This window comes from Solea solea, chromosome 6, assembly GCF_958295425.1.
Source record: "Solea solea chromosome 6, fSolSol10.1, whole genome shotgun sequence".
Taxonomy (NCBI): domain Eukaryota; kingdom Metazoa; phylum Chordata; class Actinopteri; order Pleuronectiformes; family Soleidae; genus Solea; species Solea solea.
In genome coordinates, this window is record NC_081139.1 from 14,174,178 (window position 1) to 14,198,512 (window position 24,335).

General features: G+C 41.4%; 1 protein-coding gene across 10 annotated transcripts in view; it reads right to left on the bottom strand.

Moving 5' to 3' along the window:
* iqsec1b (IQ motif and Sec7 domain ArfGEF 1b) overlaps positions 1-24,335 on the bottom strand; it is a 159,691-nt gene that overhangs the window by 13,165 nt on the left and 122,191 nt on the right. For 9 of the 10 annotated variants that reach the window (XM_058631294.1, XM_058631293.1, XM_058631291.1 and 6 more), the window contains 4 exons: positions 5,830-6,109; positions 2,550-3,802; positions 1,902-2,063; positions 689-811 (listed from right to left, as the gene is read on the bottom strand). In XM_058631294.1, coding sequence (XP_058487277.1) covers positions 689-811; positions 1,902-2,063; positions 2,550-3,802; positions 5,830-6,109 — 1,818 coding nt within the window. Of the gene's footprint in view, positions 1-688; positions 812-1,901; positions 2,064-2,549; positions 3,803-5,829; positions 6,110-12,129; positions 12,391-24,335 lie in introns of those variants that run through there. The other variant, XM_058631298.1, reaches the window with a different exon arrangement.

Sequence of the window (24,335 nt, forward strand, 5' to 3'; positions counted from 1 at the left end):
ACTTCAGACACATCTGTTGCTGAATTATTGAAAGTGAACTTTCTACTGTCGGTGCTGTGGCCATTTAGTCACATTATGCTTCATTAATGCATAAGTCAAAAGAACAATGAGCCAGTACTGGTGATGGTCAATAGAGCCATCAAATAATCGTTGTATTAACTCTTTTCGTCAACAAACAGTAAGTGAGCTCATCATGGTATCTGTACTGGGCTGCAGGTGCGAGGTAGATGATCCGTTTTTGTTGGCTCCCTCGAAGAACAGTGGACGTGGGATTTAATGTCCTATAGCTCTGTGCTGATCTAAGCTGGTTCTCTGAGCATGAGATCACATGTTTACCAGAGGTTTGGAGAAAATGAATGAGGAACAAATAGCATCCCCTGTGGGTGAGGTTATCCTCAACGTTATGGTATCACCTCTGCTTTCGAAGATAATGGCGTTTCAGAAACAATACATAGCCAGTGTGTGTTATTCATTAATTATATACACACCGTGTTGGCATAAACCCTAGACATGGGAATCAACCCTGTAATGATCATCCTGTCACACAATCAGTTGGTCTGAGATGACGTAGGACCACACTGGCACAAACATTACTTTATTCCCCCTTGCTTGTTTTCTTGTGGGAATTCTGCATTATGTGGTTTGGATGACGGAGCCATGTGACATGTTACACCCTCCGCTTTCTTACCTGTAAGCCTCAATCAGCCGCTCAACTTTCTGTGCTTCTCCCTGGACTCTGATGTGAGCCTGGAACTTCCGGAGTGCTTCGTCCAGTTCCATACTGGAGAAGTCCATTTCATCCACCACACAGCTGGTGGCAAACAGTCAGCAGAAGTGACAGGGTCAGTTTGGATTGAAGAATATAAAGTATAACACAAATAAATGTCCACAAACATTTGGTAAATATGTTTGATACTCATTGCAATGCCTCATTTTCCTCTGGCAACATCTGTGATCTGTGTATTGTATTTCAGTTACAGCCCTCTGGATGTCCAATCCACACTGCACCACAGTCTTAGTCACTAGACGAACCTCATAACAGTAAATTACAACTAGTTGTAAAGAACTTATTGTGGGCAGGTTGCAAAGTACGGTTTATGGATGTGCCAAAGGTTGTAGAAATACACAGTTTGTGGAAATATGTGTATATTAAAACACAAGGAAATAAGCTAAATACCTTCACAGAGCTAAGGGAGCACTTAAGTTATTATTCATGTGTGCAGCTTAAATGCAGATGTCATACTTGAGAGCATCTATGCTACAAATGACTTGTACTTATTTTGAACTGAAGAGAGGATTGTGCCTCTGGTCTCCAGAGGCCTTATACCTTGATACCTTTGCGTGTCAGGATTTATAGACATTTTCTCAAGGAAGGAGTTTTTTATATACGTCGGTCAAACTGACATTGACAGACCTCTCCTCCACTGAATCTCAATGGTCTCTGATAAAGCTGTTCTGCTGTCGGTGGGATTCCGATAAGTCTGTCCAGTGTAAAGCATAAATTAGAGGCACTATTTGAATGATGAAATGGATCAGAGCTGTAAAATGTATCTATCACTTCCCGTCTTTATAAAAAAAAAAAAAGGACTGCAGACTATAAATGGAATCTGTTTGTATAACTCAGCATCATGGCAAATTCCTGAGTGGATCCTATTTCTGTTTACTTCCTGGATGGTAACATGAGTCATTATGTAGTGCTCAAAAGACTGCTTGAATGATAGTAGATTGCAAATTGGCAACCCTACTTTTAACTAAATTATAGTTATGTTCCTGTGAGGCAGATAAAAAAAAAAAAATTGCAGTGGCAATTTAATTCAAAAGCCTGAATCTTAATGTTTTCAGGGTGATTCATCTGCATATAAATACACAGAATACAAAGGCATGAATTGCTACAAACTCACTCAAGGACATCTCGGTTGAACTGTTTCTGTCTGTTACCCAGGAACTCGCCAATCATCTGCCTACTCAAGCCCTTCCTCTGGAGCAGGAAGTGTGCCACACCCACTGGGGTGTCTGGAACAAAGTTTCGCTCTATCAGATACTGGATGCCTTTTTCTGGTTTCCTGGAAAAACAGGAAAGAGTAGAGACACAGAAAGAGAGAAAAAGAAGAAATAGTGATGACACTGTCCAAATCTGCCCCTGAGAGTGGGGAGCCGGAGCTACTTTTCCCCATGGTGTTTATCGCAAATGATTTCAAGGAACTTAATTGCTGGCTATGAAAGAAACCAAATCCACAATCATCTGTGATTAGACATAATGACACAGGCTTTAGATGACGAGGAAGTGGGGCAGAACGAGTCCTGGGTTAATTTGCACCTTAAGTAGAAGGTGCAAATTAAGAACAGGCCGATAGCTGTAGCTGTGTTTCAATTAACGTCATTGGCATATTTATCATACACAAGAGCATCATGTTGGTTGTCCAACAAAAAATATTCTCTGAACCACATGAAGAGGCCTGGATCTGATTTACATAACATCTTCTATTCCTGATTGGGTATGTAGCAATGATTGTGTCTGTCTCCGTGTGGACAGTTTTGTTGGAACTTACTTGTTGAAGAGGTTTAGGCCAATGCGGTAGTGCCTCTTCCGGATGATATCGTTGCTGAAAGCAGGTGAGTCCCAGCTGTTGCGGGTCTCTTTGTGGTACGTCTGCTTGCTGAGTGTCTGCTCCCTCAGACTGTCTCTGGATGAGGACTCAGAGCTGCAGTTGATGGTGTCATTGGAGTTGGACGTGCTGTTGATGCTATCATTGTCACCATCAGAGAAATCCGACTCAGACTTGCTCTGCCGGTTTGCAGTTCCGTTGATGGCCAGATGTGCCTCCAGCTGTCGCGGCCGATGGCGGGAGGAGTCATCTTCTCTTGAAGGCCCTCGGGGTGGCAAACCGTGGCTGATGTGTTTGGGGCTGCTCTGCTGTTTGCTGAGGCTCCGCTCATATGCGTTCTGTCTCTTCAAGGAGCTGCGGTCAGAGCGGTCACTCAGTTCCACAGAGCTGTCGCTGGGAGGCTCAATGGTCAGCAAGGGTAGGTGGTCAACACGTAAGCGCTGCTCTTGACATTCTAAGGAAGGTGTACTGCGGCAGCTGGTGTCTGTGTCTCCTTTCTCATCCTTATGAGCCAGGGACCAGTAATCCTGGGAGGAGTTGAGGGAGCGGTGACGCAAATCCGATTCTGTACTGGAAGGTCGATCTACAGAGTGAGATAGAGGCAGGGGCGGTGATAGTTCCTCCTCATCAATGTAAAGCGTTACATCACTATAAGATGCCGTCATCTCATCCAGTTTTTGGCGATCTGAGGCACTGTGGGAGGGCTTCACCTGGCAGCTGTCCATATCCTGGTGACCTCTCCCTGACTCAGAGTGGCCCTCATCACCATGCATACTACGACAATTCAGAGCATCATCTATGGACTCAGCTAGAGATTTCACCTGTCTGGAAAAAGCATCTTCTAGTTCTGTGATAGCATCCGTAAAGTCACTTTGTGTTGTGGGGGTCTTGCCCTGCCCCCCCATATCCCCGCCATGTTCTGATTGCACCAGTGCACCGATTTTCGAGCTGTCATCTGTTAGTGAGACCTGTTTTCCCTCGAAGTAGGAGCTGTGGACTTTTTCAGGTCCTTCAAAGGAAAACTGCATTCTCATATTGGATAGGACGATTCGTCGGGACATACGGTTTTCAGACATAGAGCTTCGAAGACGCTCAAAGTTTTTGTTCATCTGATACTGGCGGAAGGCTGTCTGAATGGTACGGGCTGCATGCCGGGTTATGAAACGCCCACCATATTTACGCTCTAGCATCTCAACCTGCAGGGGGAGAAGGACATTTTGAGACATAAATCCTGAGAAATAACTGGTCAGAGTCTAAATAGTCATTTAGCTTGGAAGGTTGTCTGCAATAAAACGGGTGGCAAATGGTGAAAACAGTCATGATAAGCACAATATTAAAAAAAAGATGCTGTACTTATGAATTAAATGCTCCTGTATGAAATGAATTAAGGTCCATTTACAATAAAGCACTTAACAGAGCTTTAAGTATTTATCTTAATGGCCACGTATCATGACTCACTCTTTCATGTGAATTAAACGGCCACAGTGTCGCAGTCAATTCATAAACTCCCCTCCCCCCCCAAAAAAGCTCTGCAGAATTAGAACACAATGGTGTCAGCCACTGACAGATGATGTTGCCTTATTTGATAGCTTTATTATATCTACTAATGAGGAACATGACAATGACAAGTTGACATTTTATTAATTGTCTGCAATTTAGAGTTTTATCACTCAAGTAAATCACTGGATAACAGTGGACTGTGACGGACTGTAATCAATTATGATGACTGGTAAAGGCCTAATACTATATTATAGTGTTACAGAGTAAGTCAGCCAGGCATGTATTACATACAGAATGCTGAACTGATATTAAAATGGATTGTAAATCAAGGTTTCCACCTGGGAACTTGGTGAAAATGACACTGATTTTGCTTGCTCCATGTGACAAGGAACATGGATCATGACTGAGTATCACTACATGAAGAAGTTACAACATGTGGAACAGTATCTCCCCCACATAGACACAGCTGTGTTTGGGTCTCAATGTATTTCTGTGTTGTAAGTTGTAAGTTCTTTGCGTCAGCAAGTGTAATACCCCAAAGTGGAACAAAGTGGACTAATTATCAGTTTTGACCAATTTTTTTGTCTATTCCATGTAAACACTGCAAAAGTTACAATACCTCTGTTGCATTACCACCTGAGCCAGAGATTATCCCTCATCCTTTAAGTTCTTCCAGACTCAGCTACTGTAATTCCCTGCTCACCTGCCTCAGCAAATCATCTCTGAACACATCCATCCTTTATTCTTTACATTGACTTCCAATTACAGTGAAAACCTTCATGTCTCTAGCATTTCCTGTTTGATCACTTTTTTTTTTATAAAGATGCTCGTAAGGACACAGGCGTAATAAGCACCCGTGTGAAAAGCCCGAACAAAACAGGGTGGATGCCGTTGTCTTTTTTTTGGATATGGAATATCATAATTCCTTTGCTTCATAACCTGAGTCATCAGTTTTCCTTGAGAAAAACATTGAGCGCAAGGCTTTTAAGGGATCAGTATAAATGCAGATAGTGTAATTTTTCTATAATCATTACAGATATTGTGTTACAGACACTGTGGTTGCGTTTTCTATGCAAAAATGGGTGTCTTATTCAGCTTACATGGCAGGATTCATTTTACGGATACATTTTCCAACAAGTTGATTAAAAACTAAACAAGACCATGCATTTTAACTTATTGCTTAAATTGCAGAACACCCTTCCAGATGCCCTAAACTGAAAACTAATTAAATTAGTTTTCAGTTTAGGGCATCTGGAAGGATACTTAATAAACAGGATGAAGGGTTTCTGCATCTTCATTCTCCTCTCCAAATCTAATCAGACATATAGAGTCCTCTAATTAGACCACAGGGTGGGATCAAATGTGTAATTGGAAATATCCATTTGTTAATAAACATCACTTTGAATAAATTGTATTCACAGTGCTGACCACACTGTGGATCAAATCGTATTTTCCCCATTCTGGATCCAGTCCAAAATACTGGGCCTGGATAGATCTCAGCAAGAAAAATCAAGATACATTAAAACAAAAAGAGACTCTTTACCACTTTACCTGCAGGCTAACCCTATAAAATGAATAAAGAACTTTTTCAGCTCATTTGTGATAATAGCTGTCCAGGTATCTAGTACCATGACAACAAAAGCAGTTATTAAACACGAACCAATGGTTCATGTTACTTTGTAGTAAAGGAAATGATGTGTTGTGTGTGTCCCACCCCTCTCACCTGCTTGTCCTGTAGATCTGATGAGAGCTCATAGCTCTCTGACAGCGAGCGAGAGCGCTTGATGGCCTCCTCCTCTGCCTGCTTGCGGAGGATGGACTGCGAGTGCTGGAGCTTGGGTCGGCGAGGTCGCAGGTGGCCAGGGAGCAGGATTTGCCCATAAAGCTGGCTGTCCAGGTGGTCGGAGCCGAGCCCGCTGCTGCGGGTTATTGGTACGCAACTATAGCCACCGCTGTGGTCCACAGGGGCTCCCACTTCGCTTCCTGGAGCATCGCCTTCCACACTGCAGCACATGGAGAGAGACAACGCATGCTGGATTAGTCTGCTGCTGAGTCACTTTCCTGACATCACCAACTGCTTTGTGTTTCAGCAAGAAGCACGTGACAGATAGAGAGTGAACTTTGATACTGCTGGCAGGGTATAAATGTGGAAGAGAGCATTTATAGCCGCAAACTGAGCACTGCGATTTGTCTTTACACATTCAAGCACTGCCATTTGTTTTTTCACGTTCCTTTTACAATCAGGAATAACCTCAAATCCCCCTAAGCAGCAAGCAATGTACACCGATGAGAAGGGATTAAATGACTAAGGATAAATTATGAACAGCTAAAGCCCAACAAACATTGATATCACTGCACCTCCACCGCCATCTCATACTTTCTCCAAACACAAAGCAAAACAATATCGGGAGTGACTGAAGCATGAAGCAGCTCCTTGAATATTAAGATAAACAAGGATCTTTTTGAAGTCACAGGAGCACCAGCCTGAGAAGATAATTGGATGAACCACGGCAGGCGGTGTCGAGCGGTGAACAGCCGCAACACCCGAGACAGCAGCACTTAAATGTCAACGGCAGATCTGATCACTTCCTGCACCCTTTTTAGACTACAGTGATTAGCTGTGGGGCTATAGTGCACTGGTCTGTGGTATATGTGACGGTATGTCAGAAACTATAAGTAATTTTCACTGCTTTATCAAAGTGTGAAATAACATCACATCCTCTCCAGTGACAGAAGTCTCAAGTCCATTTCTCTGTATAAATGTTAAAACAAGAAGGATCTAATTCATATTACACAGAGAGTCCACGTAAATGAGGAAGCCAGCTCAGCAAAGAGGAACTGCTGACATGAGAAAAAGGAAGGATTGACATCTCAGACCTCTCCCACCTCTTGATGTGAAATATGAACTAAATATCTGAAAGCTATGTGACTTTGTCATTGGAAACTTTGAAAACAGACAGCCCATGTTATCATCTACAGTACAATAATGTTTATTTATTTGGCATACCCTGGCACTATTTTTGTATTTATATATTGAATGTATTGAATTTTACTCTTTTATTACCTTTTAAACCACCTCTAAACATTTACCCCTCTAGTTAGAAATGTTGATGTGACATATATGAATCAATTTGCCAAATGTCAAATGTTTTCCTGTACAGAATTCACAAATGTAATGTTTCCAAAAGTTTGCAAAAACAGTAAAAAAAAAAAAAAAAAAGCAAAAAAAAAGCAAGGCTTTCTGAGAGAGCAGGCTGCAGATAGACGTAGTGCTGCTGTGTGAAAGCAGTGAAGTGTATTTCATTACATGGACTGATCCACAAAAATCCAATACTGCAACAGAGCAGTCCTGCTCCTTGATTTGCAGCATTGCCGACAAGTGCACCATCAAGGTCAGGCTCTACAGTGCTGCTAATATATTTATTTAAAAATAAGTTTGCCCTTTAGTGTTGAATCACAAATGCCCAAATATCAAAATAAACGACCAAAAAAAGCAAACAGCTATAATCCATACAGACAAACTTTAGAATGATAAAAAAAAAAGCAGATGACAAAGCATTCTTTTTCCTGGCATCAAGGAAGCTGACCTTGTAACAACAGCTCAGTCGATCAGTCGTACTTTCTCGTATTTACAGATACCGTCTTTAAAACTTCATTTTTGCCAGTTAATAGCGTCAACATTTCTACCTTCAAAAATGTTCTTTTTTCAAAGCAGAGTACAATCCATATCATTTTATTCTGTTTGTCATATGCTAATGGATGAGGCAGAAAGACGTGGAGCAAGGTCATCCATTCAAGCACATCAATCGCTACATCCTTGTCAAATACCTAGAGCTCAGTGGGATAATGTGTCAACATTATTTTTTTGACGTCCAGAAACTGGCATCTGTTGACAGCTGTACCACCTGCTTTAAATGGTTGCAATAATACACGCGACACAAACCAGATTTAAACTTCTTTTTGAGTGTTTTGTCATCTTGCATCTCCTCTTGGTTCTGTTTCCAGCCTTGGGGAAATGTGGCCTTTGATGAGAGACCAATCACAGATACGTTCAGACAGAGCGGTTGTTCCTAATGGCTGTTTTTACTAAGCAGCTGCGAGTACACAATCCCTCAGAGGTAAAGTCGATATGCCAGCACTGGCCACAGCTGTCAGTGTTACAAAGCAACATAAGAAACAGACAAAAATGGTCAAAACGAGAGTCAGACAGTAACAGCTGAGAGATACAGCACGTGTATAGTCCCACTTATCCAGTGGGACGGGCACAGTACAGAGCATTTGTCTTTAACGACCCGGATGGGACTCAACAATCGACTATTTCTCTAGCATTCCTGCTTACTGCAAACTTAAATGGAGGATAAATGTTGATGTGCATTATCCAGACCATTGGTTTCTAAGCCTCAGGGGATTCATGTGTTTCATTTGCTCACAGAATCAAATATAAACGTGCGGGAACTTTCTTGGCAAAGCAACAGCTTTTTGATGCTAAACGAATCACTTCCTGACTCCAGCTCAGAACAAATCAGATTGACATTGATCGTTTTAGTACAAGGGGACCAAGTGGATTCCCAAGCTGCTGACCAGGACCACAATCTTAACAAAGTGATGGAGGAGGCGGACCACAAAATGTCATTTGTTGCTATTTTTAAAAGATGTCTTCTTTCTGCATCTTCATTCTCCTCCCAAAATCTAATCAGACATATAGAGTCCTCTAACTAGACCACAGGGTGGAATCAAATGTGTAACTGGAAATATTCATTTGTTTAGAGTGGCTTAGCATGAATTTCAAAACAAGACACATGCTTCTAGAGTGCTATCGTAGCACTTCAGGCATGTTTATGTCTTCACTTAACATGGTTGCATTGCATTAGTGATGCGGAACATGATGTTCTGAACTTAGTTACACGCCATGTCTTTTAAAATTCAAACTATAAACACAAAAGGGCACACTTTTAATATGCATGAACCCAATCTTCGTCTTTGATTCACCACAGGAACTAAAGTGTTACTGATACGACTCCCTTATAATGCACAGGGGGAAAGAGCAAGAGAGAAAGAGATGGAGAGAGATGACTTTGGTTTGACCCATGGTCTAACTAAGGGCCTGTGCCAAGCATTCACACAGCCTCATTAAAATTAATATCATTCACCTCCCAAAAATCAATTTTTAACTCAAGAGGCAAAATGGATAAGAGTTACACATTGGAAACAGGATTCCTCGCCACTGGTGCCATGACATGGCATCGTAGTAACAGACCTCGTGCAGTTGTCTTCGACAAACTCATAGTAGCATCTCATGAAATGCCCCCTGGTGGTGACGTCTTCATGATTGAAATATGTAATACACAAGGAGTGTGTAACACATGGTATGAGCACCAGCCTCTTGTGTCAAAGTTCTGTGGTTGTTGACTTGTATGTCCAGCAACACCTTACTTCTTATCTAAACTCTGTTGCTCTTTACTATATGTCAAACTTACTTCATCCTTTGCACCTTTCATAATACATATACCTATAAAACCTAATGCTAGAGTTCACCAAACAATAAAAGCAAGTATTTTATGCAATGGCTGGGCTACACTGGGTGCAGCCCCTTTCAGTTAGGCATGCATGTTAATCAAATAGTGCTGTTTTAGGCAAATCTGCCCAGGAAACAAAGTCAAATCTATTGTGTATGATCATTTTTGTTCACTCTCCTCTCCCCATTAACTATTACCTTTGAATGCACAGCCACCTTTATCATCTAAGGTGAGATCAGCAGATACACCCCATCACCACAGAGAGAGAGGTTTTCCTTTTCCTTCCATCAGTGTCCATCTATTTTACTCAGTTATACGTATACAATTGTTTCTTGTGTGGTTTCATGACCAGATGTTTGATTTAGAAAAAAGAAATACTGATACTGGTACTAATCTTCCACATTAAAAAAAAAGCTAGTATTAGAGTAAGATATAACTTTCAGTGACTCTGGAGTACCTGTTTGCCGGAATTACATTCTGGCGGCTTTAATAGTCACTGGAAAAATAATCCTATTCTTCCAAAATTACATCTTTTGGGGGACTATATTTGGGAAGTTTTGAACATAAAAAAAAAGAAATGCATGCACACAGGCTATTTTTGAAGAGAACAAAACAAACAATTGAATCCAATAAAATGTTGAATGAAAACCAAGTGTCAGCAGACATATTCAGAATAAGAAGGGTCAAAACTAAACTTATTCTTCCATTACTCCTAGAGAGCCACAGGAGACACATAATATATTTTAGGAATCTGAATCTGAGTAGTCCCTTTCTAGTATTTTGAGGCTGCCAATCAAAACACAGGTGCCAAATGCAAAACTCAACACTGTTATCAGCAAATTAAACAAAGATTACACTCACATCAAAGGGTGTTTCCCTTGTTTTAAATTCAAATTCAAAAGCAAACAAAGAACTGCAGTGTGCCATGACAGTGCATAAAGTGCCGGCTGGTTGTGGATGGTGAAGTGACGGCTCCAGTGTGAGGGCCAGGTGATGTGAGGACAGCTCAGTTGTCAACACCTCCTCTCGTCACACCCTCGCTGTGCCGCTGAGGGGCTCTTCGAGATGAGCATCTTCTCAGTGTGACACTCCACTGTGATGAATTAATCACACCAACGTTTGAGTTTATGCCAGTACAGGTCCAAGAGAGGTAATAAATACACACACACACACACACACACACTCAAGCAACCAGCTTCTTTTGCACTCACTTGGTGCTCATACACACCAGTCATGTCGCCTTACTAGTGCAACGTTGTTGTTTAACTCTGTCTGTCTTTGCATAAAATGGATCACTTCCTGTATGCAGTGTGGGAATGTAGCGAGGCAACACAAGATCTAAACACTATTACACTATAGTTCTGAAGTCACAGTTGTCTTGTTTAGTGTTCTTGTTTCTATATTCAAGCCTTTACACTCCCTAAAACTAAAATACAAGGCTCAGGATGGATATCTGCAGTCACTATGTATGTTTTAATGGTAAATGGTCTGTATTTATATAGCACTTTTCTAGTCTTGACGACCACTCAAAGCTGCTTTACACTAAAGTGTTTTGCCATTCACCCATTCACTCACACTTTCATACAGCACATCTATGTGCAGCGCATTTTCTATCACTCATCCTTCATACACATTCACACGCTGGGGTTAAGGGGTTAAGTGTCTTACCCAAGGACACATCAGCATGTAGACTAGCGGAGCTGGGAATCGAACCCACAATGTTCGAGTTGAAAGACGACCCACTCTACCACTGAGTTCCATCGCTCCATATATACAGTATATGCCCATATGCTTTAAAGAACTGAAATAATAATAACTGAAACTGAAATAGAAATGCTGTACATGATCGTCACTACATTCCTATTCATAGCCACTTAATTATAATATCTGCCTTTTGAAATTCTGGTATTGTAATGTATTGCCTTTTTGTTCTCTTTTTAGCTTTTGAATGTATCATGAATGTTGTTGTGTTGTACTAAGGCATACTGCAATTTATTTGTACTGCCTTGGCTCTGTATAATGACAAAAAGTTAATTTGGATGCTGCAGTTTGCCATTAAATGTCAGTTTTGCCTAAAGAACTTTGTTAATGATGTGGGCGCAAAGATTGTCGGCGTCACCAGGGAAAATGTGCAAAACATGTATTGCAATACACGCAATAGTCCACAATTTAATATGGCAGTCAAGTCAGAATCAAGCACCTGATACCATATTGGATTGGTCTCATCTCTAATTCCCATGTAAGTGTGTTCCTTGTGATTCTTATCAGCAGCTCTGTACCCTGTCACGTAATCCACCACATTTTCTGGCAACTTATCGAGTGATAGCAATTTTGTTGGAAACAAAAGAGTGGTGACAGCAGTGCCTGAATAAAGGAGCCAACGTTAGTGAAATGTACAACCTGCACAATGCCACTAATCCTGACCCGAATCACTAAGTGCCTGTCAAGCAACTTATTAAAACTACAGCACACCACACCAGCATGGAACCCCTCAAATTTGAGCTTACCAGCCATCTGAGTCCAGCTCCAGTAAGGACTGAGTCCTGTCAGAAGCACACTGCAGGCACCACATGTTGCCCTCTGTCTGAGGCCCTACATCAAACCCACCACCACCCTCATCTCCGTTACTCCATCCCCTGGTCAAACATAGCGTCGGCCTGACCGCACTGCTCGGACACCTCTTCAGCTCTGGCCTTCGTTCATTCTAGCAAGGAGGGGCGTCCTCAGGAAGAGGGAGGGGGGGAGGAGGGAATTCCTCCATAGGAAACTGGGTCTTATAGCAGCAGGAGAACTTCCACAGATCAAGAGGGTCTCAAACAGGAAGGGACAACACATAAGATGCAAACGTGGGAGGGACAGAGAGAGGGAGAGAGAGCAAGACAGCAAGCTCTGGTGGCTTTATTATTAGCATCAGGCAGGGATAAAAGCCTGGGGAAACCCCTGGATATACCATTTTAGCTGCTGTGACTGAGGAGGTTATGGACACAGTAATGTGAGCCTCACACCGGGTACAACTGTCGTCGCATGTAAACCCTCAGCTTCATTTGGAGGACACGCACAGTGTTTGATAACGTCCTCAGCACGACTGCTGATCAAGGCTTTAAACTAGAACAAGCAACAGCCGTCTGCTCAGTCTGCCCACTGAGCTCTCATTTGAACAAACAATTCAAGTTAATGGGGAATGTTTGACTCACATCTCCTCCCATAATCTGCGCTATGATGTTGAGGGTGATTTCCCTTCCACTCCTATTCCCCTGCCTTGGCCCCAAAAATGAAGCGATGAGGGGCCTATCTATTTCCGCAGAATGACATCATTATCCAAACAATGGGCGTGTATCAAGTGAACCAAAGATCTTATCGGCCGAAGCTCTATGATAACAGAATGTTTTTTTAGTTTGGGTAGAGATTTGCCATGAATACAAGGTCTGATTCTGCACTGTAACCAGGTCAATGCATGCCTCAAGAAATAATAATAAAAAAAAGACATAACATTATCCTAATGTCAGGATATAATAAGTAACACGGAATAGGGAGTTGGTGCATAATGTGTCTCTTATGGGTCATTACAGGACTTACAAAAAACAAGAAGTGATTTCTGCATTCATGACCCAAAGCTAGAAAACCTGAAATGCGGCAAAGTCTGGATCTGTGGCCTGTTAAGTGTGAGTTTACATCCAAGTTGACACTAATTCAAATATTGAATCAAGCCCTGGATACTATCTAAGACACTTCTTCCCATTAGCCTCGGTCTTGACTGGGAAGCTTAATGTAAAGCTGCAGCAGTTAACGCCCACTTAAAGTGCATCTGTTTGAAAGCAGAGGGACAGCTGCTATTGAGCCAACCTTTTTTTGTCCTTCTTATGTTTGTCCTGACAGTGAGGAGCGATACGGTGCAGACAGGACTTGAGAAGTGATGAAAGTGAATATGTGGTTACACACTGGACGGTGATAAAATTGGAGATGCAATGGGCAGCCTCACGCTCATATCACAGACATGACAGGCAAACAAAGGGAAAACGAACAGGGATGAGAGGGCCTGTACATCATTCCTTTCACCCCATTAATGTCGTTGTTAAAACAACACTGTGCAATTGTTTTACACCATAAAATAACAGCTTCAGAATAATATTGATGGGTCATTGACTTGCAATATAGTAAGCTGTAAATTTGGTGAGTGGGAAACATTTTGTGTAACTTAAGGATATTCAGGGACTCTCAAAATCAGGCCCAGCAAAATTTTAAACTGATGTTTGCTACAGTGAGCATGTCTGACTACTTTACCATGGCCAATGACCTGATGCTAATTGTAAGTGGTGGTAGTATTATACAAGAGTACATCGAGTCGGTGGCAACTGGACTGGACTGAAGTTTCTCTCTGCAGATTCTTGGATGAGAGGTGACACATCCTTAAGAGAAACTTCATGTCCAGTTGCTACCAACTCAATGTGTTTTGGATTATTATAGGCACGTTTTAATCTGGCCAGTTTACAAAGTTTACAAAGAGGAGGTGAATAACTCTCTCAGATGACTTAAATTACATTATGATTAAAAGGTTGGGATTATTGATCAACAAAGCAAAACAAACAGCAAACCTATTACTGCACCTTGTTTTTTTTCACAACTACCAAATCAAAGAAGTACCCCCTCAGGTAGTATGTTGATGGTTTTTCAGAGTTATGCAGATTCACATTCCGAGATTATAAACATTATCTTCATTCCTCACAGTGTTTGGCGTAAAGCCCGTCTATTGTGATTCTAGAATAGCACATCTCATTATTCCACCACTGCTGACTGTGCTGCTGGTCTTCTAACACTCCACTTTGCATCAGGTTCCCCTCATGACCTTTACCGTGCGTGCGTAGAATGAAAACACCTGAGGAAACCAGACTAGGCTGTGGACACGACAGGAATAACAAAGGTACCTGAGATATACAGTACATTCTTAGACTACGTGCTTAAAGCAAGTAAGTAAGAGTAAGCGTAAGTAAGAGGGTTAAAAATGGTAGTGACCGTTTCTTTGCTTCTTTGCAGCAGGCAGCTCTTTTAAGGCCTTGTCTCACAGACACACCTGTCTTGTCGGAAACAACAGGGTCCCTCATCCTTGTTTTAATCCCCGCCTCAGCCCCAGCTCCACAACAGGTCACACAGAGCGTGTCACATAACCACCATCAAAGTAGTTCTTACTCCCGTTTCCTTCTATCTCCAGCGTCCAACTGTCTGCACCTCCCTCAGCATTTAGGTGGATGACGTGCCACTCCAGCCCCACACACTCCCAATAGCGTGACGTTGGTTCTCGCTCAGCAGGGACAAAAATAGAGTCACAGAGAGACAATGCATTTTCTGGTCTGCTTGGTCAGTAAATTGACCAGTTTGTGAGAGTAGCACCAGCTGGAGACATAATGTGTCTGCACATCCGCCTCCCCAGAAGCTATACGGCCAGTCTGTGAAAGAAAACAACAGCAGCGCTCATTAGGAACACAAAGAGCTTGGCGAGATTCACCATGCAGAGAGAACAGGGAGCTCTGAAAAATATGACACAAGATAGTTTATGTCGTAAAACCCAATTGAGTTCAGTCGTAAATTGGTAATTAAAAAAACTCTAACAAGGTGAAACAAAACAGCAATACATTAATCACCACTTATTACATGGCTACTCATTAAAAAACTAATCATTTCAAACAAAATGCAGCTTCTTTTAATCAAGAGATAACTGTATTTCCAAAATGAAATAATCTGGAAGGTAATTCCCCTGCTCTCAGTGCCTTTAAAACACCCTTGATTCTTCTGCACAGCCTTCTCTGTTCTTTTTGAAAAATGTGCAGCATTGACCACACATTGAATTCTCTCCAAATATATATGGTGAGAAAAATACATACATACAGAAACAACAGACTATAAAATGTCACAATGAGAGCAGTGGAAAATTAGGATTAACCAAGATGTGTAATAAACCTTTCACATTTCTGCTTATACCGGCTTTTACTGTTGGTAACAACAAGAAATATTGTCCACTGATGTCAGCTACAGAGTGACATTTACTGTACATACATACTACATCCCTTAATTCGTAATTTTGTGCAGCCATTTGAGACGTTCATAAATATGCATTATACGAGGCACAATCAGGAGCTAAAATGCAGTGGATGTTTTGTTGATGAGCATATGGCATTGAATCTGTGTAATGTTCATGCTCAGCAGTGGTGGCTCCTCTGTCCAGGGCGCAGTATTTAGTATTTATCTCCACTAATCCTCATACAGTAACTCTAGCTCCATCCTGTTTCTGAGCCACCAATGAGCTCTAGTGCTGAACCAACACTATTAACCCACAGCACTGTTGTGAGTTGTAAATACTAAGCAGTCTCTCACAGAGGCTGTAGTAGAATAATTACAATTTATTACAACCTGGGTGTTGTTTTTGTACTTTTGGCCATTATTTTTAATCAGGTATGATATCAATATACCTACTAAAGTCTACATCAACAATCAAATTTAGTTTGATTATCGAAACCACAAGATGCAATTGAAAGTGAGCCTACCTGCACTATTATACGTATTAATTCCTGATTACACAATGATGCAAACAAACACAATAAGTACACTGGCAATCCAGGAATCAAACTTTAATTCATCCATTGTGTACCTCCACATGAGGGTCAAAGGGAGCTGGAGCCAATCCTAGCTGACATAGGGCTACACCCTGGACTGGTCGCCACTCCATTGCAGAGACAAAGAACCATTCACTCACATTCACATCTACGGTCAATTTAGAGTATCCAATTAACCTCTGCATGTTTTTTGGACTGTGGGAGGAAACCGGATTCCCCAGAGAAAACCCCCACACACACACACGAGGAGAACATTCAAACTCCATGCAAGAAGGTCCTGGTTTGAACCAGGTCATGAATCTGGGTCTTCTTGCTGCAAGGCAACAGTGCTAACCTACGGTGGCCGACAGGGGCAAACGCACTGCAACGACGCAAAACAGATGCAGGAGGCGAAACGATCTGCATATTCACAAACGCTGTGGATCAGCAAGTCCCAAAACACTGGCATGTCCCAAAACGCCGGCAACTCCCAACACGCCGGCAACTCCCAAAACAGCAGCAAGTCCCAAAATGCCGGCAAGTCCCAAAACGCCGGCAAGTCCCAAAACGCCGGCAAGTCCCAAAACACCAGCAAGTCCCAAAACACCGGCAAGTCCCAAAACACCAGCAAGTCCCAAAACACTGGCAAGTCCCAAAACACTGGCAAGTCCCAAAACGCCAGCAGTATTTGTGTCGTTGCAGTGCGTTTGCCCCTGCAGGCCACCGTACTAACGACTACTCCACCGTATAAGCCTACTACTGCTCGTTGGAGCAGTAGTAGGCTTATAGGTACCGTATAAGCCATACCTATAGGACTGTAAGCAATAATATGTACATGATGTCTGGTGTATACAAAACTACAAAATGTAATGTACTGTATGTATGTATATATGTATGCACTCTATATACCCCCACTGTGACAGCCCATGCTTGTTTCAAATCTGTTATAATTAAATGTATTTGGTCTCAACCAGTAAAACTAGGTATACCTCTGCCTCAAAATCTATCGAGGACAATTCTTTAAATTATTCTTGATTTTACTTCATGTGTTTGTTTCACTGCAGACATTAGTTTGAATCACCAGAGTTTGTTATTGCCAGGAATGAATTCTTTGCAGACATAGCATCCACATAGCATAGCGTCTGAATGAACTCTGATGCTATGTGGTGATAAAAGACAGGAAGTCAGGTGCGTGTGCGTGTGCGTGTGTGTGTGTGTGTGTGTGTGTGTGAGAGAGAGCGAAATATGAAACAGGAAGTTCAACTAACCAAGACGTTGGGTCCCGAAAATAAGAGATAACACACACATTCTCAAACAACTCATCACTGAGCCTAGACAAGTCTTTCACACAGGAGTCACAGCAGATCCTGACATGTTGTGTTGGTAGTGAAAACAGACGAGAGCATCACAGTGACGCAGACCTTAGGCTCTGTTGGACAAGATGCCGCTTCATTAGTATTCATAAACATTTTCCCTTTCCTGGAAGAACAGCCCAACAGGGCGTGCTCAGACTGTGTCTTAAAAGGGCAGGACACTAGGATGTGTGAGGGAGAAAAACAGGAACTGAAAAGATGAGGCAGGCTGAACAGGTGATGGCCGCAGTTTAAGGCCTGGTCACACTTCATCAGCTCGTCATCTTTTCCATTTTGCTCAGTTTCCTGCTACAAAAAAAGCATCATTGTCGCAAAAAGAGTTAATAATATCAAAGATGTAATCACAATTATTATTCATTTTTAGTGGACATAACAAAGTCATTTTCCTCATAGATTTGACATGCAGCTCAGCAGATTTAAGTCATATGATCACAGCATCCCAGTAAAATGTTGCTATATTACTTTTCTGCACTATGTCACATTTGTACGGGGAAAAAACGGTTGAATTTAATATTTTGCTGTGCTATTGTGTCATAGACGTCATGACAGCATTTGTAAAAGTGACCTTTTTTTGAATGATTTGAGGCTAAATTTTGCAGCCATTGATGATTTGAGACCCAGTTTAGACCAAACCCTGTGTGAGTTCCTGTGCTATTATGGGGAACGTTGTTATAGGGACATCATCCTAACTCTGCAAAGGTTTTTTTTTTTTTTTTTTTTTTATGGAGAGGATGCTGACACCATGTGTTTTGGTGCCTAAACCTAACCAAACCCAGGAAAACATGAGCTCACACATGTGGCTCACAGAAATGTACAAGTCTAACACATGATTCTGGAGACTGTGTTGCATATTCTATTCAATGGTGTGAACAAATTATTATAATTGACCTAATCATAACTATAACTAAAATTCTCAATTTGAAATGTAATGTCATGTGTGATTATATATGGGATTATAGCGGGTGGGAATAAATCCATCCCTGAAAATGTTAACATCTGCCTCCTTATAAAACATACAATTCCAACAACAACTCTGTAGTATAGAAAAAAAGGGAAAGTTAAGTCTTTACAGCTGGCTCACTGTGGTCATTTAGTGTCATTAGGTTTTACCCATATGACCCACATTAAAGGAGAGAACACTCAAAAGGAAAATTGTTTCGAGTTTGAGGGAAAAATCTCAAAGAGGCCTAGTGTGGTTAAAAGTATTTGCACACAGTGACACAGTCACTGAGAAGCTGAGGTGCAGGTCATTTGCAATCGTGGTTTGAGGTTTAATGTCTCTTTATTTCTTTAGAATACAATCCAACAGTGACAGGTACACAACAACTTTGAATCTGACTGGATACATCAGTCGAGTCTTTGAATGTTGAATGGTGGTCTGTCGTCAGCTCTGCGAATTAAGTTGTTTGTTCCTGGCACCAGCTGCGTCAAACTATTTGGATGAAATGAGGTTTAATTCCAGGTGGAGTGGAGAAAATGAATGTAGCCAAGTGTTCAATCCCCTGAATGTTCCACACACGTCTGCAGAAACTCTATTTCTGCTCCAGCTTTTTTTTTTTCTTCTTTCAGCTGCAACTGCACTCTGCACATGTAACCCATCTTGAGGTTAAATTAGAACTGAGATTATAAAACTTATAATAGGTGAAACAACTGAACAATTAATTCGACATTTCATTTAACAGCAACCTTTTGCATTTAAAATGGTATTCGCGATCCCAGTTCTTAACAATCTAGAGCATTTTCTTATTTTTTATTAATTTTTGCAGTAAGTAAAAGTAAGTAAAGTTAAGAATAATGGGCTGTAAATTAACATTATATATATGTTGAATATCCACCAACAAAGTGTGTGCGAGAGAGGGGGAGAGCGAGCATGAGCTAACTGTGGCTGTAACTTTCTGTTTTGTTTCTTTTCCTTCTTCCTTCTCCTCAGGTCAAGACGTTTTTCAGAGGGTTAATGGGGCTTTTTAGGTTCCGTAACATTCAGTATTTCCAACCCATAGCTGCAGGTTGCTGTGTTGGCCAAGTGTTGAAACATTATAGGGTTGTTGGCACAACCCAAATCTTGCAAATGAAGATTTAAACTGAAGGAATCTCCCCACCTTCACCGTTACCAACAACATGAATGATAAACTAACAAGGCCAGAGGTGAACAGGGAGAAATGGAGAGGTAGAGGAAGAGTGAATTATCTGCATCACCCCACCTCTTCTTTTCTTCCACTCTGAGATTGTAGTTAAGTGGTCATGACAGGCTACAGACACACCTGCTGCCCCTGCTGCTTCCAACGATGCTTTATCCAGGCAAAGGAATCAGCAGCTCGGGAAAGCAGCTGTACATTATCTCCTGCAAGGCACAGGACTGAACACTGAGAAGTCTATTATCTTCTTTTATGCTGTCTATTATCTTCCACAAGGGGAATAACCAAAGCCATACATTGCAAAATGTCAAATAGCAAAGTAACCAAAAAAAAAATGCAAATATGTAACATAACAAGACAAAATGAGACTAATATCTTATTATAACATAAGAACATGTGTGCACATGCACCATGTACTAGCAATAAACAGCCTAAATGAAGGATGCCAGACATTATAAAAGAAAGAAATGAAGCCACATAAAAGATCACTGTGCCTGTGAGGATGACAGAGATAAACCTACCTTCACTGTGCAGAAGCCCAGAGAAAGTACAGCTGACTCTAGGTATGTCTTGACAAAGTATAAACAGACCTGGAGCTGTGAAGGTAAAGCTCAGGTAATAAAGGCAGGGCTCTCTTCTCCTCTGTTACACAGATGGATTTCCAGTGGAACACTGAGCTACTTCTGGTTGGTGAGGCTCATATAGGCACCACCCTGCCTGGCTCTCATCTGCCAGCTCCTGTCCCGGCCCCCTTTCTGTGGTGTGTGTAACTCACACTGAGGTTATTGAAGGACAGGCAGCACCTCTGTCTACACGCAGCCTCTGGGTGCTATTGATGTTGGCATCTGCAATAAAGGCTGTCTTTCTCTTATTCACATGTCTCCCTGCCCTCCTGCTGGTGTTTTCACCTCTGCCAAGGAGAGCTGTGAGGCTGAAATGGAGGAAAGGTTGTACGATGGCGTTGTGTTGGCTGCGTGCCTGTGCGTGTGCCTGTCTGGGGAAGGGAGTGGCAGCCTGGTGTGACACACTTGATTACCCTCAATGATTGGGGATTATTTTTGGCTTCCATTGGCACCCTCCTAAAACTGAAACTCTAGGCTGTGTTTTCTTCTATAATTATCTCCTCCAGTCGTCACTTCGCTTTGTCAGTCAGTCATCTGACTTTTTTATTTGGTGAAAAACATGCTCTCACATAACCAGTGTGACACCCAGTGCTCCTTCCTCTTCAACTTAAAGAAATGGGGAAATGGTGTAGTGTGAGACAGAGCAGAAAGCACTTCCACAGATCTGATATCTACAAGCAAGAGCAATGCCACATGAAAACACAGTCATTTGCATTACTTAGTTTTTTCATGTGTAATAACATTTCAAATATCTAAATCCCTCAGTTAGAATGTTTTCGATCAAGAAAAGCTCTGATAAACCTGAAAGTTACCTGCCCAGCAGTGCAGATTAACGTGAAACACTCACACATACAAACACGTCTCTGCTTAATCTATAACAAGCAACTGTGTCATCTATAGAGGTGAAATAGGGAATCATAGTCTATATTAAATGTGAGGCATAGACTCATTCGCTATAAAATAATGAACACAGCACAGCCTCCCCTCAAACAACACGATAAAAGTGCTCCCTCATTCCAGTTTACTTGCTTAATTTCACTCAGTTTATGGATGCCTATGGAGCCACAATTCTTATTCTACTTAAGAATAGTCCATCAATAATTGAGCACAACATTGCTGTTTGATATAACTCTAGTCATTAGATGGTTCAAAAGTTCTGTCCTTAGGCTTTTATCGGTTTTTACCACTGGTTCAACCATCAACTGCAACCATTTTATATTCATTATCTCCCTTTTAAAAGTAATTTTCTTATTCATTAACTGAGACTCCCTGTAAATGGTTGAAGCTCCGTGGGGAGGCTTCCCATTTGAGAGCCCCTGGTTTAGAATAAAGTAAAATACCACTCATACTGCACATTATACCCACTGTACACCTGCCCAGGTGCACCAGAGCTTAGAAGACAAAATATGATTTACTATCTGATCATATGATTCCCTTTCATGACCTCCACTGAGTGTATTCTTTTTTTTTTATTTCAACAAGAGTTCTCCATCATATGTTAAAAGTCAATCTACATCAAGTACAAATAGCTGAAACGGTGCCGTCAGCCACACCGAATAGTTGCTCTGGCAGTATAAGCTGCATCTGCTATTTCTAAATTGAACTTGCTAAGCATATTACGTCCTATAGGTTTGTGCAGCATGTGTAATTAGACTAATTGTAAGTCCCACTGGGCAAAAACTGTCAATATGAGTCTTTCTCAGCAACACAAACATGTCCGATAACGCCTCATGCATACAAATATATATTGTATACACAGACAGGCACTTGTAGTAACTCAGACAGCAAAGTTAATTCTCTTTGACATTTAATTACTATGTTTGTTGTGAAAGCAGAGGCTATTAAAATGCTTAATCTGTGCACTAGTATAGCAGTGTTCCTCTTTGAAACTTCCTGTTCAGATATGACCTGTGGCAGCCTAAACTTCCTCTCCACGGGTTCACTCATATTGGGCTGACCAGTGAGAGGGGGGTTTCAAACATGGAAGTTATCGTGCTGATTGAGAGGTGCACTTACTAATGCTTTTCAATGATGATCCCTTTGCCAGACAATGTCATTTAAACAAAGCAAGTATCCACTAAGGTCCTGCAGCCTCAGCATGGTTTTTACAGCAGGGTTAATTTCTTTCCTGTCGCTGAAGAAAAATCTAATCTCAGCAAATTTCTATTTCAGTGATTATACAGTATTTTTGGATGGTCAGCAGAAGTAAATTCCTCAAGCTCAACAAAATATGAATGTTGCAAATGGAAAGGACTGCTAATCGTATTTAAGGATGATAAGGTGAACCATGTCATTTATGAAATAGAACAGAGAGGAAGACTTGGTTTTATTACATCTCTTTCTTCCTTTTCCAAAAAAAACAACAACTGTGAGGACCTAAAATTGACATAATTTGTCACCAGTCTTGAAGGAGGAGTTGAAATTGAAGGAAACTGACACCTGGGAAATACAGACAGCCACTGTACCGCTGGCTGTTTTCTTTTTTTAAAGTTGTCAGGTGGTGTCCCAGCCAGACAGTAATGTTTTTTTCCATAGAGTAACTTCAGGAGTCTCTGTCTCCTGAGGGGATAAATATGTTGTCTGAATATCTGCCAACAGCGAGGCCTGACAGGACCTGTCATGCAGCATTAAAGTAAGCTTCAGGTTGAAGCACTCCTCCCCACTCTGTTGCCATTCCCTTCCCTGAGGTTACATTGAACCCCCCCCCAAAAAATGATGTCTCCTTTCCATGAGAATATATTATGACCACACCGCAGTGTACTGGGAATGTATTGGAGTCTTTTAAATTTGACGTACACATACTGAAATGAGGAATGCAGTGGTTTTTTTTTTTTAATTGTCCAGCCAGGAGGAGTTCCAGACAAACTCTGGTATTTGCTGTCCTGCCAGTGAATTATGACTCTAAGTTGGATTTTTGAAGTTTTTTAGTTATCTAGTGTAGCGCAATCACTGAATCAGTCTTAAACTAGAGCTAAAAAGCCAGTCAAGTGTTCAACAGTACTTTGCTCATTGTGAAATCTGCAAAACTGCAATTAGTGGCTCTGAAATATGAATTGGTATCGTGCATTGCATTGCAAGAAGTACATTTTACTTTAAGCCGAGCAACTGTGAAATGGTTTGCTTTGGTGAAAATGGAAAAGCCAGCAGTCACAATAGGACATTTGGCTACAAAAACATGGAAAAACACTCACTGCATTCTAATACGTTCTTTGTAGGTTCAAAACTTTCTGGAGTGAAAAAAACATCTGGAGAGTTTCATAACGTTTTACTTCCCAACAATAAGTTGTGGTAAAGGACAAAGAAAATCCATGTCCTTTTTTTATTTAACATCTTTCTTAGAGAGATGACAGTTCTGAAGTCCTTCTTCAGGACAGGGGTTTAGTGGTGGCATGTAACAACACAGTGAGATGAGCAGACCACATGTTGCAGGGGATTGTTGTGATGTTATGAGAACATTCTGGTGTTTTTTTTTTATGGAGAGCTTGCAAAGCTATGAGAACAACAAAATCTCCCTGCTAGCCCTAATCACCCTAATTTCCTAATTTTCAGTCAAAAGCACCACAAGCAGCTAAAGCACTATTATGTTTGTATGCAAGTCTGTAGACATGTAAATAAGTAACGTCATTTTGGTTTAGAAACATGAGCTCACACATATCAGTGGCTTGCACACGTGATCTTGGCAGCCTGGTTGTGTTAGTGCATTTTGATATACTCGAAGCACATCTACATGTGTAAATACATATCTTGTAGTATTTTTAGCACTCCTCTGAATAGCAGCACAACACCATCCCCCCCCCCCCCCCCCCCCCCCCCCCCCCAAGAAATTGTCATGCTACAGTGAGAGCTACTATTGGCTAACAGCAGTAGCCACAAGCCTGGAGGTTGCTACAATCTGAGGTCATCGTAATCCTCTTAATAAGGAGATATAGAGGGCACTCGCCATCCTTCCAAATTTAAGGCAGTGATAATTTCTCTTTAAACAGCTAAAGCAAGAAGCC